The sequence below is a fragment of the Typopeltis vanoorti genome, chromosome 2, assembly GCF_054136105.1.
Source record: "Typopeltis vanoorti isolate ZY-2024b chromosome 2, IOZ_Tvanoo_1.0, whole genome shotgun sequence".
Lineage (NCBI taxonomy): Eukaryota > Metazoa > Arthropoda > Arachnida > Uropygi > Thelyphonidae > Typopeltis > Typopeltis vanoorti.
In genome coordinates, this window is record NC_143550.1 from 94803403 (window position 1) to 94825548 (window position 22146).

At 34.9% G+C, this 22146-nt stretch overlaps 1 protein-coding gene across 3 annotated transcripts in view; it reads right to left on the reverse strand.

Moving 5' to 3' along the window:
* Positions 1-865: 865 nt before the first annotated feature.
* Positions 866-22146, reverse strand: part of mip40 (Myb-interacting protein 40) — a 225467-nt gene continuing 204186 nt past the window's right edge. For 2 of the 3 annotated variants that reach the window (XM_090406878.1, XM_090406862.1), the window contains one exon: positions 866-1220. In XM_090406878.1, the coding sequence (XP_090263004.1) occupies positions 1157-1220 (64 nt within the window). In that variant the 3' untranslated portion in view covers positions 866-1156. The remainder of the gene's footprint in view (positions 1221-22146) is intronic. The other variant, XM_090406870.1, reaches the window with a different exon arrangement.

Genomic DNA, 22146 nt, shown 5'->3' on the forward strand with positions numbered 1-22146 from the left:
CAAGAACTTATTGACCTGTGCACTGGGTTGGGCATGGCGGACCAATTCCGTTGCCCCCCCCCCCACACACACACACACACATGCTCACCCAATATTACGCCACTTGATTCCTTCCAGTGGGGATACATGAAGGACACTGTTTACTAGGCCACCGTGACCTCCCTCAATGAACTGAAGATCATTGTTGCTGCGATAGAAACAGCTGCACTGCAAATGATAGAGAACACTTGGAGGGAAATTGATTATCACTTGGACATCTTATGTGCCACAAAAAGTGCACATGTTGAAGTTGTTTAGCATTCTGCAGTAGTGACTCTATAGGTAATAAAAACTTTTTGAATTAATTTCATAATCTCTAAGCAGTTTTATTTTGTTTTTGGTTTGAAAATTATAGGCTATGGAAACATTGACAATAATTTAGAATCACCCTGTATAATAAAATCCTGTACACTCCCTGAGGGTACATAACCTGAATTGAATAATTACTTTGGCAGTGAAGATAAAGAATCACAGACACATCGCAATTCTCCTCCTACCGTGTTCTTTTTTTTTACTCTCTTGAACATCTGACAATTTGTTGACATTTTTTTCATTTATGTGCATACTTGGAAATATAGCAGTCTTCACCAGTCCAAAAATTGTGTTGCCATTACTGGTTTAAGTGCTTTCCTTTAAATGCCAACAAATTATTTATATTATATAAAAAAAAAGTAGAACATAACTTTTTTTATATTATTATTTGTGGGCTTATTTGAATACAGATAGCATCATAATGCAGATGCTTTATGTGTATACAGTGCATAAATGTAATAAATAATTTGCAATTTTAACATGTTTTATAGATCATGGTATATGAAATAAGCACTTTCAGCAATGGATCGAATTTTTATGTTAGACAACTATATAAATACAAAGTACTATAATTTACAAACACACGGCATTAATTATGCATTCACTAACATTACTTATTATAAGGAAAACTATGTAACAGATTCAAGAATTAACACTGAACACAGATAAAACATGTAATATTACATACAATACATAGGTATTTCAGCTTTGTTACATTAGATTCCAAAACTGCAAACTTGATCTTATTTACACATATTCTAATATTTGTGGAAAAAATGACAGGACTCCAGACCAGATGATTCCATCATGAAACACTACTCACTGTCTCCCACTGCTCAGGACCTCCAGTGTCTTCTCTGCAAAATGTTCTAATGATACATAAATAAGCAGTAAACAAATCATATGAAAGAACATTTCCTTTTAATTTTTTAATACCAAAAACATATTTGCATGCATACAGTTAATTAAAATAATATAAACTTATTTCTAAAGGGGTTACATGCCCAATACATATTATAGTGTAAAATATTTACTTCTCTTCTTTATTATCTTACTATTATATTAATTTTATTTAATCCTTGTCGGTTGCTCCTTTGTAATATATATACTTTTCTTTATTTTTACTTTATCTATTCTTTTATCTATTTTATTTATCTATGTTCTTACTTAAATTTTTTCTTGCCCCCCCCCTTTTCTGCTGTTAGGTAGACCTTGTGTAATAAGTCTATCTAACGTAACAGGTCCCTGAGCAATCGCACAATATCAATTAAGAATTTATTTATTCGTAACGACTGCATCACACATAAAGATATTGTATAGAAGTATTAACTTATGTTTGAAAGTCAGGGCAAGAAGATAACAAAAAATAAGTTAATACTTCTATACAATATCTTTATATGCAAGTTGTGGCTCATAACTTTTCTCTATTCCCGCAGGCTCGTTAATATTTTCGGGATAGTGCATTGGTTAAGGAATGAGAACCAGGTAATTACAAAACAAAAACGTTTATTATCAAACTAAAAGATATGATACAGAGCATATAAAAGTTGATTAAAGATTACTTAAAGCACTTTAACACAAAATTACTTGCTATCTGAGAAACAGAAACTATAGTGTTTTCACTATCAGAAAAACCTATTGAGCCTTGATATAAAGGTGTCTTCTATGACACAACTTGGCTTACAAGCATGCATAAACATTCCAGGAGGGATTACATTAACTTTCTTCCAATACTTAATTGATACTAATTCAGACATTATCACAAGCAACTTATGAATTAGACATACTTAACAATACAAGTTCTTCCCTTATTTAAAATTCAATATAACCACCAGTTAACAAGTAACCTCTCTCAATCCTTTACGATTTCGAGTTACAATCGTATAACACACTACAAACAAAAGAATGGCTTACTTGCTAACAAACTCGAGAGGAAACTCCAATTTATTCCGTATCACACATAGAGACTTCCGTCCAGTCAATCCTCGAGAGTTTTTCTTCGTCGGACTCACTGGGGTTCTGCCGTAGCTACCGGGAGCCTAGAGCGTGCTGCTGGCAGAGAAACATCTGGCATCGCCGGTGGGAAGAGTGATCATCCTGGAACTAAGGAAGGAGCTCCCGTATACCTCGTAGGTGAAGAGCCAAGCAAGAGACCAAGGACCAAAAAGCCGAGAACCACGTGCTGCATTGCCTTTTATTCCATTTTCCTTCCTTTGTTCTTAAGTAAGAGTATTCCCGACTTAGCCAGAAGTAACAAAAGAATCGACGTCATCGCCGGTCGCTTGACGTTACGATTTTGGTGGTATTCTGCGCTAATCCGGCTTAACTCCTATTAAGCTTTTACAAACAAGTCTAAAGTGCAGGTACATTCTAACAGTAATTTATTCTTTTATATTTCTACATCTTACAAAGCATATTTTTTTTCTTATAATTTTAGACAAAAAATTGGAAAATCCTTAGCGAAAATTCTCTTAAAAAATAATTTCTTGCAAGATTTTACAATAGCATAGATATGTTGACATGGCATAGTTATTCTAACTTAGGGTTCCCATTCGTCCTGTTTTTCCAGGACAGTCTCGTTTTTTATACAATTGTCCCGAGTTAATTTCAAAAGTCCCGCTTTTTTAAGTATCCTTCAGGAAAAAATGGATAAACAGTTTTTATCTCGTTTTTAGTACCAATTTCTATTACAATATTGATAATAAATTTTATTTATTTATTATTAAAAAAAAAAATCAGCTAATGCCTTTTTTATTCCCGTATACGGGAGTAGGCGAGGCCATTTAGCCCTATCTAACTTTTGGAGACTGAGTGGGCAGTTCAATTTCCACTGGTACCAATCAGAGATAGATGGCCCAAGGCTATCACTAATTAAGCAGTACACAGTGAAGAGAGACGGCTCAAATGTGCTGCCATCTCATGGTCCCTAACACAACATATTTAATGTCTGAAATAATGTGGGTTCTATGATTGATTTTCTTGAGTTTACGGGACAAAAAATCCAAGTTACTGGGAGGGAAAACTCGCTTGCCCGTGCCAGAGATTGACTAACTTGGGAACCGGTCGAAAAAAGGCTTAGAAAAATTTCCTCTAGTCGCTGACTAGACTCGAAACCAAGTCTTCCTTCGTGCGGCCAAGCGCCGTGGTGTGCAAAAGCCACATCCACTGGGCTACACAGGCTCTATTTATTTATTATTTATAATAATAATCATTAGTATTATAAATAACATAACTAACTAGTAATAACTAATAGTAACTAAAGGCGATGTTCCTTTTTCCCATGCTTCTGTTATAACAGTATCTTACTTGATCATTACTTTGCATGTTATAATTTTTATTGTTTTCTACCCCTATAATGCCGAAATGTAAGTGCAGTGTTAATGATAATATTAGAAGAAAATTTCTTTTCATTAAAGATGTAGATGAAAATGTGGAATGTACTTTATGTAACTGCAAATTTTGCATTTCGCATGGTGGTTAGTCAAACGTAGTCAACCACGTGAAAGCGAAAAAACAAAGCTGCTGTTCGAAGTAAGGATTCCAACTGCAGTATAAGTAATTTTTTAATTGTGAAAACAAAGAGTGAAAGGGAAAAAGAGTTATCACTGGCAGTGCAGGAAGCAACCTTCGTGTATCACACAGCAGTGCATAAACACAGCTTTAACTCCATGGACTGCACAACAACCATCGTGAAAAAAATTTTCAATGATAAATTCAGGTGTTCGCAAACAAAGTGCAAGGCAATAATAATGAATGTTATTGCGGCATTAGTGACAAAGCAGATTGAGGAAGAGCTAAAAGAAGTTTGTTTTATATCAGTACTAATCGATTCATCAAACCACTTTGACATGAAATTAGTGCCTCCGGTCATTAGATACTGTCATCCAGAAAAAGGTGTGAAGATGAACATGTTGGAGTTAGTTAATTTAGGTGGTGAAACTTCAGAACTTTTATTTTCTTATGTGTTGGAAGTGTTACAGAAGTTAGACCTCCTGAAAAAGGTTATTGCTATATTAGCAGATAATGCAAATACAAACTTTGGTGGAAAGAAGAGAAAGGATAATCTGTACTTCAAAATGCAAGAAAACACTGTAAACAATTTAATTGTAATTGGTTGCCCTGCACATGTGATACATAATGCTGTACAGACTTGCTTACCTATCGATCTTCAGTTAATAATTAACAAGAATTACCAACATTTCCATATATATTGTGTAAGAGTTGAGGAACTTAAATCCTTTTGTGAATTCACAAACACAGAGTATAAAACTGTTTTGGGTAGCAGCAAGATCAGATGGCTTGCTCTTTTGTCTACAATCCAGAGGGTTATTGACATGTTCCCTTCATTGAAGTCATATTTTCTTTCTGTTGACAAATGTCCTATCAGTCTCAAAAATTTCTTTGAAAATCCACTTTCAATCACACTCCTGTATTTCCTTGCCAGCCAGTTAAAAACCTTTTATGATACCATTAAATGTATTGAAAAGCAAGATATAACGGTAATTGAAGTAAAGGGTGAAACAAACAAACTGGTGGAAAGGCTAAATTGTAGGGAGGCAGAAAAGTTTCTTACAACTACTGTGAGAAAACAGTTGCAAGAATTAGAAAAAGGACACATAACAGTAGAAAAGTTTGAAAGCTATGCAGTAGATTTCTACTGCATCTGTATTGAATATATTCAGGAGTGTACACCATTTCTCACACCTCTTCAATCTATGGATTGGATTAATTTGAAGGGAAAGGATCCTGTGACTTAGAAGATACAAGAAAGCTACATATTCATGCAGACAGTGTCACCAAGTTTTACTGTGAATGAAGAGGATTTATTTGATGAGTCTGTATGTGTGAAAAAATATTGTGAAAGCAAATTTGAAGTGTGGAGTGAACAGAAGGATCAAAGTGTCAGTGATAAATGGTGTGAAATGTTTGCTCATTTTACAAAGCGGGATATAAATTCTGGGAGTATTAAATGCCTAGTTAGTTTTTGTTTAGCACTGCCAGGAACTAATGCAGCTGTTGAACATGTTTTTTCATTAATAAATGTGCTTTGGACAGATGAAAAAAACAGACAAAATTGAGACAGTAAAAGCTTTAATCATTGTAAAGACATATTTTAAGAATTTCTCTTGTGCTGAGTTCTATGATAAAATATCAAAAGAAAAAAAATTCTTGAACAGGTCCATACATCTGATAAATATTTTCTAATTAAATATGTTTGTGATTAATAATCCTTTTTTAAAGTGGATTTAATGTTAATGTATGTTTATAGCAGTATTTAATTTAAAGTGCAACATATATAATAGTTTTATTTTGGTTTTCTTAATTTTTAACATGTCCGTTTTTTTACAAAATGTCCCGGGTTTTTGAAGTAAAAATTTCAGAATGTCCCAGATTTTAGTAAAATATTATGGGAACCCTATTCTAACTATGCTATGAAATATGTATATGAAGTTAAGAAATTTTGTAATTTGGAAATTAGTTTTCAGAAATTAATCCCATCTAAGATGTTACAAAAATTATACGCATTGTATGAAATGGCTAAAAAAAAAAAAGTGAAGTCTCCTACTAATATTTTTTTTAAACAGCTGGGGAAGGATATTCCACAAACAAATGGAATGAAAAAAGATGAGAAGCTGGTTTGAAGTTGGATTGTGAATACAGGATAAGCATCTTTTAAGAAAAAGGTGAAAGAAATGAAAGCCATTTCAATGGAACAGCATTCATGAACAATACATAAAGATACAGTACACCCACCCCCACATTCACTGGGGGATATGTTCCAAGATTCCCCACCTCGTGGATGCCTATGATAAAGTTTAAAGTCAAGAACTTTCACCTTTTCACTTAAAGGAAGCACTCTACGGCTTCTCTTCATGGCATATCCGAATTGCCATCATCACTACTCTTGCACTTTGGGTCACTATTAAAGAAAATAAGGGCTACTTGAACACAAGCACTGCGATGCAGAACAGTCGATCTGATAACCAAGACAGCTACTAAGTTGACTAATGGGTGATCATCAATCCTGCATAGCATATACAGTACAGAGTGGATAAAAAAGTCACTATGATTGTTTATTGGTTAGCAACTTTCAGTTACAGATGTCAGGAGCTCTGAAATTAAATTTTTGTGGAAAACTAATATCTGAAATTTCTTTTATTTCATCAATGAAATAAATGAATAAAATTCAACTCTAAAGCCTTCACTAAATGCTTCAGATGGATCTTAAATTGATTGACAAGATTTTCGACAAAATGACCATGACAGCAACTCATTGCCAAACAAAACATAGTATTCTTAACACCTTATAGAGACTTTTTTTTTTTCATCAATCCTGAAGTGAAGTGACAAAACTTATAACAAACAGTGTTGTGTGTCTGGAGGGTTTTTTTTTTTTTTTTTTTTTTGGGGGGGGGGGGGGAGAGGATGGTTATATAGAAAGCAGAAACCTGTTGGCATGCTTCTTGAACAGCTGGAAGTTATAGTCCTTGTGGGAACAATGTGAAGAATTCTGTTCCAAAGAAGAATACAATGAAAAGAGGATGAAAAATCGAGTGAAGCAAACTTGGGGGGGGGGGATAAATTGTGGAGTGCTGAGTAGAGCAGCATCCAGCTGCTCGTACCTACAAAAAAGGCATAAGCAAACATTTATGAAAAGTGAACCTGTCAGTGGGATCTATTTATGCCAGAGGAGGTTTCTGATGTCTCATCCAAATTAGACCAGTATAAAATTGGATGACATTGGGGTTCACATATTTATTCTTCTCTGAACACCTTTGACTCTTGACATTCATTAGAAACCTTTGTGAGCAGAGCCATTAACAAATATCAGCCTGACTAGAAACACATACTATGGTGTAATAATTTAAATTAAATTTGCAAAGAAATTATATTATTTTTTAATAATTCATCCAAGTACAAGTAATCAAATTTTGTTTACTTACACTTGGATAAAGGATTAAACAAGATTATAATTTATTGACAAGTTTAATTTATAACCAAGTGAAAAACTTTCTATGGTATAACTTCCTTTCCCTTATAAGTGAAGCTTTTTTTTAAAAAAAAAAATCAAGTCTACAATCTGCAACACTTTATTAGCTGTCTTACCTGACTTCTGAACTTAAATTCACCCTCAACGAAAACAGTCAAATCCTTATACTCATTTACTTTGTCTAAAGCTTGTCCATTCAACTTAAATCCATATATTATTTTGAGAATGGCTATAGATTTTGCTGCAATCTTTTATTTATTTTAGATGTAGTCTTGCAGTTAATTTTATTTTATTTAATTAAATATTTTTTGCTACAGCCATTGTTTATAATTGTTTCAGTAATAATTTGCAACTTATTCTTAAGAGCTTGCTGATGACACCCATCCACATGCTGTGTGTATATAGTGGTGACAGGATGTGCTTGTATTGCCCACTATGAGTAGGTTTATGGTGTGGATTCTGGTTTTCAATTTCAGTGGCGAATTTTATGTGTTTGTACTGTTCGTTCAGTTAGGTGAGGAAGGTATTTAAAGTTTGGATTAATGATGTTTTCATTATCTGGAAGCCATGGGACCAAAATAATAACAATATTGCACATGAAAAGAAAGGGCCCATGATATGACAGAAATCTGTCTTGTAAAAGAACAATGTCATTGATTGGAAAATCTGTGAAAGGAAAAATAATATAACAACAGTTACTAATAAATATCTTTTCTGAGTGCAATTTTCCCAATGTTTTTTATGAAGTGCTTTATATATATATATATATATATATATATATTGACAATTCATTTTAACTCGGTTGGAATATTATAAAATAAGTTTAATGACTATTACCGAGAGAAAAGATGGCAAGATATATTTAACAATATACTACTAGTTTACTAGTTTCGTTACAAGAACATCATCAGGTATCATACTCAAAGAAGTATATAAAAAACTACAGAGACTTAAGAAGGCCGCCAGCACATTGTAAACTGGACTCAAACTGCTAATATCCATGTGTGCTACGATGAACTGGAAAGAAAGATTGTTGAATCAAGAGAAATTTCTCTAGATTCCTCTCATATCAATAACAGCCTAAGTTACAATCTCTCGGACGCACACGTTGCTTCTGTTCAGTACTGGCGCACTCGCGACAGCGCGTAGTATTCGTTTGTATGGAACTCATACTTGCATTTTTTCAAACATGCTACTGTTTTTCACTTGTTCTGTTAGTACAATGTTAAGTCTCTGTAGTTTTTTATATACTTCTTTGAGTATGATACCTGATGATGTTCTTGTAACGAAACTAGTAGTATATTGTTAAATATATCTTGCCATCTTTTCTCTCGGTAATAGTCATTAAACTTATTTTATATATATATATATATATATATATATATATATAAATAAAAAAGACATCTTTCAAGACTGCTTTGTTATAAACATCTTCAACATTGGAAGTGACCATCGTATGGCACACAGTAAGATTCAAATAAACTGCCAAAAAGAAAGAAGAAAATGTTTTGAAGATCAAAGCAAAATATAGATGTACACAAACTCAACATTAAAAAAGATATATTCCAACATGAACTAAATAATAGATTTAAGCATGTTATTACAGATGATAATGCTGATCCATCAGAAAGTAATGACATTATTACCCAAAACCTTTTACAATGCTCACCTGAAATAGCTAGTACTACAGAACAGAAACAAGACAAAATTTCTGAAGAAACAAAGAGAAATTAAACAATCAAATAACCTACAGAATGAAATTGAAAACACTGAATTGTGCAAAATAATCAGAAAATTCAATTGTAAATTCATACAACAATCGAAAACAATCGTAGTCTCAAAAAAGTCAAACAGCAATAAACAGATGGTTTTAGTCAAACTACAAGATGGGACCATAACCAGAGAGAGATATGCTATAGCAAAAAGAATTGAAGAATTTTACTCAGTATTATATCAGGATGATGAATTAAATTTAGAAGAAGACAATTATGAAATAGCCAAAGTACCACAGAATCTACCAGAAGAAGTTATGTAGAGCATCCAAAGCTTGCAAAATGGAAAAGCTGCAGGTGAGGATGGAGTTATAGCTGAACTTCTAAAAGCAGGTGGAGAAAATGATCTACAAACTCTTAGCAAAACTATTTACTTTATGCCTGAAGAAAAATTATGTAGCAAGAACATGGAAGACTACCCTAATTTTGATACACAAAAAAGGTGAGGTAGAAGACTTGATGAATTACAGACCTATCACAAAGTGTTTACAAAAGTCTTAGCTCACAGGCTTTGTACAACTCTAGACCTAGCACAACCAAAAGAACAGGCAGGCTTTCAAAGTGGCTTTAGTACAATGGACCATATTCAAGTTGTACAGCAGATTATTGAACAGTGTAATGAATATCAATTATCACTATGTCTTGGTTTTATTGACTATAAGAAAGCCTTTGATTCAGTAAAAACTTGTGCAATACTTAAAGCATTATGAAACCAACAAGTGGAGGAGCCATATGTCAGGACCATCAAATCAGCATAAACCAATGCCACAGCAGCAATTCATTTCAATGGAAACATCTCTACTGTGGAATACAGAGAAGTATAAGACACGGTGACACAATATCTACAAAATTATTCACAGCGTACCTAGAAGAAATATTCAAACTTCTTGATTGCGAAGGGAAAGGTCTGAAGATAAATGGAAGATATTTAAGCCAATTACACTTTGCAGATGATATAGTTATCTTTACTTCAACTGCGCACGAATTACATTCGTATCCATGAACTCCAAATTGCTAGCAAAACAGCTGGCCTAAAGATAAACCTAAAGACCCAAGTTATGTTCAATAGCTATGTCCAACCAGAAATAATAAAAATCAATAATGAGGAAATTAAATAAGTAGATCATTACATATACTTAGGACAACAGATATCGGTGGTACAAAATATTGTGGACAAAATTAAAAGATGCACTATGTTTGGGTAGAAAGCATTTGAAAAATTACATTCAATATTCAAAAACCAACTACCATTATGCTTGAAAAGAAAACTTTTTAACCAATGTATTCTTCCTATATTGACATATGGCTGTGAAACATGGGCACTAAATGCAAAGGAAATTCAAAAATTAAGAACAACACAAATTAGAATGGAAAGAAGTATGCTTGGCATCACAAGATTGGATCACAAATGGAATACATGGATAAGAAATCAAACCAAAGTCTCTGACATCATAGGAAGAGTGAAACATCTTAAGTGGCAATGGGTTGGCATATTGCTTGAAGATGAAATCAACGATGGACAAAAGAAGTAATGAATTGGATTCCACGAGAGGAAAAAACAACCACGACGCCAACCTGAATCATGATGGATTGATGATATCATCAGATTTGCAGGAGTGACATGGGAAAGGAGAGCCATGGACAGACAGTTTTGGAGTAATGTTGGAGAAAGGCCTTCATCCAGCAGTGGATCGACAATGGCTGATGACGCACACACAAGGGGACTGACTCAACCAGCTTGAATGTTCCATATTCCTCCTAGTCTCTTGTCTGCATGATAATTTGAGCTGCCCATTCTTTCGACTAACAGCCAGAGCAGCATTCTATTTTTGAAAGATCGCAAATTCTTGCATTGCAGGTATACAGTTGTAATGTAATAGATTTTTAAATGGTTTATAGCCAAAAGTTGTGAGACTTAACTACATATTAGTTTTATTTCTTTAATTTAGCGCATAAAATGATATACATTGGTACACTGGAAAAATTTAAAAATGGGCAAAACATTTGGTGAATCTGATAAAATCTGCCTGAGTGTAAAGGACTGTGACAGATTATAAATGTGATTAAAATACAGGGGTGGTCTGAAAAGTTCTCGGCCTAACAATGAAGAAACGAAATTATAATTTCAAAATTATTTTTATTTTTCAGCATAATCTCCCTTAAGACTAATACATTTATTCCAGCGATGCTCCAGTGCCATTATCCCATCCCTGTAGTGGTTCTCAGTAAGATCTGCAAAATATCCCTCTACAGCTGCAATCACCTCTTGATTCAAAGAAAAACACTGACCAGTGAGAAAGAGTTTTAGTTTTGGGAAGAGATAGAAGTCAGAGGGAGCCAAATCTTGTGAATAGGGTCGTTGTTCCAACAATTCATAGTGCAGATCCCTTAATTTTCCTATTACCAAAACACTTTTGTGGGCAGGTGCATTGTCCTGATGAAAGATGATTTTTTCTTCTGCAAACCGGGTCTTTTCTCATGAATTTTTTCATCTAGTCTGGTTAAAAGATCGGAATAATATTCCCCAGTTATTGTTTTACTCTTTTCAAGATAATTAATAAACAAAATGCCTTTAGCATCCCAAAACGCTGATGCCATGACCTTTCCTGCTGATGGAACGAAACTTGTCTTCCTTGGCACTGAACAACTGGATTCTGTCCACTGTTTTGACTGCTGTTTGGATTCTGGTGTATAATTGTGAATCCAAGTCTCATCTATAATAATAATAAATCAACGCACAAAATCAGTTTTATTCTTGTTAAAACGCTGCAAGCACTGTTCAGAGATTTTCATGCGAGTGCATTTTTGATCTGCTGTTAGCAAGCGTGGCACCCATCTTGCACAAAGCTTTTTAATTTGCAAATCTTCATGCAAAATATATCCTACACGTTCTTTTGAAATGCCTATAATCTCAGCAATTTCACGCACTTTGACTCGCCGGTCATCCAATACCATATCATGCACTTGATCAATGATTTCTGGTGTTGTTACACTTTTTAGACATCCTTCACATGGATCATCTTCAAGGCTGGTACGGCCACGTTTAAACTCGGCAGCCCATTTCTTAATTGTCGAAAACGAAGTAGAAGAGTGCCCATAAACTTTTATGAACTACGGATGAATTTCTTTTGGCGGTAAACGTTTTACAAAGAATTTTATTACCGCATGAAACTCAATTTTATCCATTTCAAGGAATACAGACAACACTTTTGTTTAGACAGCAGTATAAAACTACTTGATAGAATAACTTGTAATTTCACATGATGTTTATGACAGATGTATCAACTTAGAAAAAAAAATCTTGCCGATAGTGTTGACATCTATGTTCAAGGCCGAGAACTTTTCAGGCCACCCTCGTAGTCGCTGCGCTCATTGATGAAACAAGAGCAGTCAATTAAAATATGAATGATGGTTAGTCCAGTAACACACCACTCACACATCACACATGTAATCATTCCTCAAATGGAAGGAGTGTATAAGATGATTATGATTCAAGTGGAGCTGAGCATGAGCAAATTCCTCTTTAACTGCCATAATTTGATTTCAGATTTGTTTAATAGAACTTATTATTGATCTCTCTATTCCATGATGACTGCCATTAGGATAAAAGTTTGTCTGATATTATGTCAGTAATCAGTGTACGAGAAAGGCAAATGGTGAAAGCTTGAAAAACACCTAGCTGCAGTAATCATAAATCCTTTAATCATAAAGTAGCTTGAAATCTAACAGATGCATACATCCAACTGTAGCTTTCATAAATGAAAGCAGACATACTGGAATTGAGAGAGCCCTGGATGTTTCTGGAAGTGCATTATATATACAAATTCACAAAGTGAATTTGTATATATAATGCAGTTTTGATGGCATTGCAGTCTTATGTAATTAGAAACAAGCTTGGCAGCAAAGTCATTACATTCCATTGAGATCTCAGCAAATATGATATCGTATAGAAAGACAGCAGATCCAGTAAGATCCTCTGATTGAACCATCAGTGTAGAGAAGAGCAAAATGTGAGTATTCCTTTTATATACTTAAGAGAGCTGCTAGTAGACAACAGGAGGGATGGAATGTTGAAAGCTTTTCCACTTGATTATATTATAAATTAAAGATACCAAGAAATTATATTCTTGATTTCATTCTTTATCCTAGTATAAGCAAACAAAGTTTGTGCATGAAGTAACTTCATCGCTGCGCTTATATAGAGGCTAATAAATTCTCATCAATTGCCTTAGTATCCCATAATGCAATACACATATCCTTACAGACAGGTATAATTCTACACATTATGGAAAGGGCCACTACCCAGATTGGTTTCAACCTTTATTGAGTTCTCATCCGTGGGAGCCATACCCAGAAGTGGTACCAAGGGTGAAGTAATGCAGTAATACTGATGAAATACAAACATGAAACTGTTCTACAAGGAGAAACTGAAGAAGAAACAGAAAAACAAGTAAAACAACTGAAAGAACTTAATATGCAGACAAGATCACCCAAAAGGAAAGATGAATTAATAAAGAAAACTGAGGATAAACAAAAGAAATTAAAAGATGTGTTAAAAAAAGGAACTACATCTAAAAGAAAAAAGTAATAAAAAATGTAAAGATGGAGAAGGTTGCAGATCATCAAATGAAGACTTCAGGCTTGGACGAGTTTATGGACTATGAAGAACCATCCCATGCTAATACCGTAGTCCTCCCTTATCTGCAGGTTCGCTTTCCGCAGTTTCAGTTATCCACAGTCAACTCCATTGTAAAAATATTAAATCGAAAATTCCAGAAATAAACAATTTATAACTTTTAAATTGCACACTGTTCTGAGTAATGTGATGAAATCTCACACTGTCCCCTCCCAGGACGTGGATCACCTCTTTGTCCAGTGTATCCATGCTGTACCATATATGCTACCCACCCATTAGTCACTTAGCAGCCATCCAAAAATACTAAATGGAAGATTCCAGAAATCAACATTTCATAAGTTTTAAATTGCACGCCATTCTAAGTAGTTCTCAGTTATCAGATCGACTGTTGTGGTATTGCAATGCTTATGTTCAAGTAGCCCTTATTTTACTTAATAAGGGCCCCAAATCTGGATATGCCAAAGAAAAGTCGTAAAGTGCTTTCTTTTAAGCAAAAAGGTGAAAGTTCTCTACTTCATAAAATAATAAATAAATAAATAATAAAAAAAAAACATATGCCAGGGTTGCTAAGATTTCATTCAGGTAACTTATTGCAGTATATTGTTATAAATATTCTATTTTAATATTAGTTATTATGTTAATCTCTTACTCTGTCTAATTTATAAATTCAATTCAATTTGCTCATAGGTATGTATGCATAGAAAAAAAAACAGCATATATAGGGTTCGGTATTATCCGCACTTTCAGATATCTACGGAAGCATCTTGAAATGTATCCCCCGTGGATAGGGGGGGGGGGCTACCTGTAAAGGGAAAGCAAGAGATACAATTAAAGAAAAAATAATAAAGTTTACTGATTCAAAGTTTTCTCAGTACGATTATCATCTACGTGAAAAGAAATTAACTAGCTTCTAAATCAAGAATAATAGGCATGAAATTGAAATAATCGAAAGGAACTGTAAAAAACTGGAAAACAGTTTACAAGAAGCAAGCTACACAATGGCTCCTTCACAGAGTGAAGAACTCATCAGATTCATCCAAAATCTAGAAGTTAAAGACTTACCAGTGACACTTCACTAATCACAGCATCTCCTTTCTGCATTGCCTCATTAAATGTATGAGGATTCCACAGGCAAATTGAACAAGAAACTACATGGAAACTGATGCTATGCCATAATATCAGGTTTCTGTTTCTCCAAGAACCATACTCCTGCAGATATAAAAACTAACAGATAGATATCCAGTTCTTTTTTATTGGAGCTTTGAAAGATTTAACAGGACTGGAATAGGAGTTCTTATTCTTGTCCCCCCTCCTCCTTGGGTCATTCTGCAATATTCAAAAGGGATGCAGAAGGGAGAATCTTGACATAGACTGCAATATCTACGGGAATAAGGTTTATAAATGTTTATGCTCCCATCCAATGGGACAGTTATACGAAAATTCTTCCAGGAACTGGAGCCATATTTATATGGTGCTCACTACATCATAGCAGCTGAGGACTGGAATTATTGAAATAAAATATTGAAAATCCCACATTAGACAAAATAGGAGGCCACCCCAGGAGTGGAAAAGTGGGATATGCACAGTTAAAAACATGACTCAACAATGCTCAACTAGTAGATATGTGGAAGAGCCGCAATTCTAATCTGCAGGCTCACATGTACATGAATTAAGGTATCAGTACCCATCTTGATCAAATTTATATCTCTTCTTCCCTTATAAATAGGATAATTCAGATAAAACATCTTAACATCAACATGTCAGATCATAATCCAGTTTTACTTAAATTCTGCTGCATGGAACAAGTAGAGAAAAGTTCTGGACCATGAAGAATTCCACCAAATTTAGGGTTGATCTTTTTAACCAAATTCCGGATCCTCTATTCAAGTTCGAATATGTTACTTGGAACTGGGATATGTGGTTAACATTCAAACAAGCAGTAAAACAGAATATGATGAAATGGGGAAAGGAACAGGCTTTCCTCAAAAGAAAAAAAAAGTTGAAAGACCTGTATACACAGAGAGAGAAGCTGGTTCATAGCAAACCAATGCAATGGTATAGAATGTAGCAACATCATTAGAAATATTAACATAGAGATAGAAATGGAAAGACAAAAATAAGTAGTAGAAAGAAATTTTAAAATAAGAATACAGTAGCACTTAGCAGATAGCCCTTCCGCTGCATTCTTCGATAGACAATTCATTAAATTCTGCGTTGATGGCAAAGACATGTCCACCACTAAAGACATCCTTGACTAAATTAATTTTAGAATAAGATTACCCTGGGTTTTTTTTTTTTACCAATAAATTTAATAATAAATTATGCCAACAAGTTTCACCAACTGGGCTGTTTGGCTTCTTCAACGGTAAAGACAACTCAAAGTCGCTAATACATAGAACAATGTATAAAATATAACAAAATTAAAAAGACGTGTAACATCATATGCAAGGAGATTGTGTGTGCATGCTCTGTAGCTAGCAGCGAAATTAAATTCTGGCAAGCTTAGCGATCTCATTAGGGTTTTCCATATGTCAGGCAGAATCATTCCTTGATTTCTATTTAGGCTGCTTTCAGAACGGAGAACCACTGTGGCTTCTTTGAAATTGCAACACCAGAAATTTTCTTCTAGATAAAGCATGGAACTTTTGTCCCATTCAATGGTGTGACTTGTGTTGAAGAAATGGAGGGCTAATCCACAACTATCTATTTTGTTGTTTTTAACATCCCCTACATGTTCTTTTTTCTTATTTCAAGGCTTCTTGATGTATGAATGTAGTTTAGACGACAAGAGCAAGGGATGTTGTATACTCCAGCATATTTGAAGAAGGTATTGCTATCTTTTGGTGACCTTAATATGTTTCGGATCGTCTTGATCGGTTTTAAAGTTACTCTAATTTCAAAAGGTTTGAAGAGTGTTGCAATATTTTTTGACACTGTTCCTGCATAAGGAATGGCAATTGAGGATTTATATTGAGTCTTGGCAGACTGTTGTTGTATGAGGTTGCTATGAAGAATTTTTTTAATTGAATATCTTGGATAGCCATTTTTTTTACCAGGGTCTGTGATATACGAGTTAATTCGTCCTGGAGGTCTTTTTCTTCTGATATGATGCTGGTGGCTCTATTTTTGAGCATGTAAATGTGCTAAGTTTTTGAGAATGTGGCGAGTAGACGAAAAGTGAAGATAACGTCAAGTACGAGTTGGTTTACAGTAGACTTTAAGGCTGATATGTCCATCTGCATGTTTTTTGATTAGGGTATCTAAAAATGGTAGTTGTCTATCCTTCTCAAGTTTCAAGGCGAATTTGATTTTCTGGTGGAAGAATTTATTTTTGTTAGAAAGTCAAAAAGTGCTGTTTTAGTGTTTCTCCAAATTATAAAAATGTCATCAACATACCCTCCACCATATTAATGGCTTAGGGTCTAATTGGGAAAGGATGTCATTTTCTAGTTTCTCCATGAAAAGATCTGTGCACGGAAGAGATAGGGGGACTGTCCATAGCCAAGCCAGTTAGTTGTTCATAGATAGTGCCATTCCATTTAAAGAAGTTTGATTTGAGGGAATGATTGAAGAGGTTAGTAGTATCTTGAGGATACAGATTATGTAAAATGTCGATAACTACTTCTACTGGGATGTTGGTGAATAAAGATACCATGCCCACGCTGGCAAGAATATCTGTTTCAAAAATGAGATGTTTTCAATTTAGTAATGAAGTGCTTTGAATTCTTTTGTAGGTATCAGAGTTTTGAATATGATCCTTTAGGAGATGGGCATGTATTTAGACAACAGGTAGGTTGGAGAATTTCTTCCATCGACTATGGGGCATAGAGGGACTCCACTTTTGTGAACTTTAGGAGAACCGTATAATCTCAGTGTCACTGGATGCAAAGACTTCAATCTCCATTGTAGATCTGTACACCAGCTATTATTATTACATAATAAATTATTTGTAGCCTCGTGGTTTTTCCATGTAGGGTCTGAGTCTAATATCCGATAAGTTGATGTATCTGAGAGTAACTCTGTGATCTTAATTGTGTAGTCTTTGGTATTGAGGATAACCGTCGAGTTTCCTTTGTCTGTTCTGTGATCTTAATTGTGTCTGCCTTTAAAATGATGATTTTTGTCCTTCAAGTTGGAGAGAGCTCTCTTTTCTGAAGGTGTTATATTTTGGTTTGGCGGTCTTGATGACAAAAGGATAACAGCGCTCTTTAATCTAAGATCATTGGCTATTGTTTCGGACAAAGATGAAAGTGCTGTCTCTTTGTTGGAAATAATGTTGACTTTTGGAATATGGTTAGGTGTGTTAGCAAAATTTAATCCTTTTTTTTTTAGTATGCTGACTTCCGGTTGTGTTAAGGAATGGTCAGAGAGGTTAAAGATTACTTTGTCCTCAGGCAGGCTGGGTTTTATATTAAGGTCACCAAAAGACAGCAATACCTCCTTCAAACATGCTGGAGTATACAACATCCCTTGCTCTTGTGGTCTAAGCTACATAGGTCAGACATCAAGAAGTCTTGAAATAAGAAAAAAGGAACACATAAGAGATGTTAAAAACAACAAAATAGATAGTTCTGGATTAGCCCTCCACTTCTTCAACACAAGCCATACCACAGAATGGGACAAAAGTTCCATGCCTTATCCAGAAGAAAATTTCTGGTGTCACAATTTCAAAGAAGCCACAGTGGTTCTCCATTCTGAAAGTAGCCTACACAGAAATCAAGGAATGATCCTGCCTAACATATGGAAAACCCTAATAAGATAGCTTGCCAGAATTTAATTTCGCTGCAAACTACAGAGCATGCACACACAACAATAACTAATGAAACACACGCTCCATGAGTATGATGTGACATGTCTTTTTAATTGTTGTTGTCTTGTCCTTTGAAGAGTCTTAGATGTTTCCATATGCTCCTTGAACTGCTTTTGCTATGTCAATTATTTTGTTTGTATAGAGCTATTGTTCAGGAATAGGATCTATTTCTTGCAAGGCTGCTGTAATTGCTGGACAGGTAAAGATGTGAGTGGGTGTCAGTTCGGTATTGGTGCAGTTGTAGCAGTTTCTATATGTTCTCGTATCATCTGTATTGATCTTCATTCCTCTATAATGTCCTGTTCGTAGTCTTGCTATCATGGTGGAGGTCTTTCTGTCAAGCATTGACTTCAGGAATTTGATGTTGTATCACTGATTTCAGTGGAATTAGTTTAGCTTTTGTTAGTGCATTAGCATCAGCAAGAGTTATCATGCGAGTTTCTTGGTTGAGTTCTCTGGCCTCTTTTGCTAATTTATTAGCTGCTTCATTATAATCAATGCCTACATGAGCAGAGATCCATTGTAAAATGCAACTTTTTCCCAAACACTTTAGTTGATTCAAGAGTTTATGGATGTCTTGTGGGAGCTTGGTATTGTCATTTTTGATTGCCTCCATAGCTGATTTTGAGTCACTGTAAATTATAATTCCTTCAGATTGTTGAGATGATGATAGTTTTAAGTAGGCTTCAAGCGCTTTATTGCGTAGAGTTCGCTGGTAAAATTGGAAGTGATTCTCCCAGATCCAACTTTTATTGAAAGTTTTTCACCTTTCAGGAGTAGAAGAAGAACACCAGTGCCTCCATTAATCATGTTGGTGTCTGACGATCCATCGGTATAACAAATAACCTGTTTGGAGAATGAAAGAAGGTTGATAGTATTTAGGCCTTTTTCTTTGAGCATTTCTTTTGATTCTTTTTTTGTACAGAGTTTGGTAAGGTTTAGATTTATGGAGATATTTGGAGGTAAAGGACTGGAAAATAGAGGTTCTTTGTTCATGTGGGAATTTAGCTGATCAAGACCTATTTCCTTCCTGATAGTGTCATCATATTGTAAAGTTGATGATCTATGAAGTCTGCATTTTTGATTCCAATGTTCATAAGTTTTTAGGTAGATATGATTGCTTTGGTAGCTTCTGATATTATTTATGAATTTTATGGTGGCAAATTTTCATCTGTCCTCCAGCAGGTCGAGCCCACATTCCTGTTGAGCTCTAATGTTGTTAGTGGATGAGACTGCACCAATGATAATCTTGGATGCTTTTGCTTGTATTTTGTCTAATTTTTCCTTTACCAATGAGGCCGAAGATGACCATATAGGTGCTGCATATTCCACTATTGGTCTTATTAGTGTAGCATAAGTAGTATTGAGGATTTTTGGCTTTGCGCCCCAATTTGTTCCACAAAGCCTTTTCAGTATATTTAATTTTTTTTAGAGCTCTGTTGGAAGTGTTAGAGATGTGTTGTGCAAAACGTAATTCCTGATCAAGCGTAATACCAAGGTATTTTGGATTTGTGACTTTTTCAATTAGCTTGTTGTTGATCATGACTTTGGGATTGTAGGAATGTCTATTTTTCCTGTCTGTACTAAAGGTACTTAGTTTTGTTCTGTCTGGGTTGATTTTGAGTTTAAGTTTATCTGACCATTTTTCTAATCCTCTCATGGATTTGTTTAGAATCTCCTCTGATTCTTTGATTTTAGTACTTGTGTGCTAAATGGCTATATCATCTGCATAGCAAGCTACTTTGGTGTCTTCTGTAAGGTAGGGATGAATGTTATTGACATATAAAAGGAATATGTAAGGGACTGAGTACTGAGCCCTGGGGAACACCAGCCCAGGTTCTCCGCTCTCTTGATATTGCTGCATTGATTCTAACCTTGATCTTTCTTTCTCTAATGAAATCAGGAATCCAGATTTAAAGCATTTCCTCTAATTCCAATATCATGTACTGTTTGTATTAATTTTTTGATCCAAACACGATTGAAAGCAGCAGTCATATCAAGGAATATGGCAGTTGTCTTTTTTGTTGGTTTTTCCTGAAATTAGTCTATTATTGTTTGGCAGAAGTGGAATAATTGATCTGTTGTTGAATGATGGGCTCTATAGGCAGTTTGGTAGTAGTTAATTTTCTTATTTTTTTGTCAGCCAGTGCATGAGCCTGGAGTGTATGATTCTTTCAGTAATTTTAAAGAGCATGCGAGAGGTCTATAGCTTTGACATTCTGCAGCATTTTTGTCAGGTTTCAGGATGGGTACAATAACCAATTTTTTCCATTCTTTTGGAAGTTTACCTGTTCGCCAAGAGGTATTGAAAATGTCCAGAAGTTGTTCTTTGGCATTTTTGCCAAGGTGTTTGACCATGCGACCAAAGTTAAGATCATTACCAGGAGATTTATTAGGTGCAGTTTTCTTCAGAGATGTCATTAGTTTGGTATGTTCTTGCTTGTTTTAGTATTTTACTTGTGAGTTTATTGAGGGTCTTGTCCTCTCTGTAATACTGAAGTTTGGAGTTGCTTGAATAGGTTTTTGCAAGTGTGTTTGCAATTTCTTGATCTGTAATAGCTTTTTTCTCAGCATTTATGATGGAGTTTGTTTTCTGTTGGTTCTCTTCTTTGATACTGTTGTCTAGGATTCTAATAATGTTCCAGTGTTAGCTGTTTTTTCTTGGGTCCAGGTTACTGCAAAGCTCTGCCCATTTCTCTTGTTTGCACTTCCAAATTTCCTGCTCTATTTTGTGTGTTATGTCCATTAATTTCTTTCTGAATTCATCAGTTTTATTAATTCTGAATTGTTCATTGACATTGCCTCTTTCTGTTATCATTGAATCAATATTGTGATCTTTCCAGTATGGTATCCAGGAATTTTGCCGTTTGCCTCTTGGTGCTGTTGCTTTGGCAGCTTTATTGATGTGTGAAGTAAGGATTTGCAATTTTCTGTCAAGGTTTCCAGAGACAGGTTCATCTTGACAGAGGCTCTCCAAGATTTGAGTAATCCTTGTCCAGTCAGCTTTTCTGAAGTTCCATGTCCTTTTGATTTACTGTTCTTGATCAATCTTGAAGTTCAGTATTGTTATTATGGGTCTGTGGTCACTGATGGCATTTCCCAAAATTTTCCATTATGCACTTGATGCGATGCTATAATTAATAGCTGTGATGTCAATAGCAGTCAATAGGTGCTTTGTCCATTGTTAATTGTTGAGTTCCAAATCTGTAAGGAGGTCTTCCAATTGTTGACCTTTATGGTCTAAAGCGGGGGAGCGCCACGTTGGGCATTTTGCATTTAGGTCATCAAATATGATGGTTGTATCAGTTGGAGCTTCGCTTAGCTTTTCAATGATGTCTGTATCGATATTTGTATTATCATGGTGGTAGAAATTTGCGATTGAAAGAGAATGGTTTGGTAGGTGTATTTCAACAGCTTGAGCTTCCGTCGAACTGTTATTATTTAAATATTGATTTAGAGTGATTTCTTTGAATTTGATTTCTGGGGTCTTCAAAAGGATAGCAAGTCTGCCACCTGCTCTTTCCTCTCTATCCTTCCTAAGAACTGTGTATCCTTTGATGCAGAAGTTCAGATTTTTGTTCAGTTT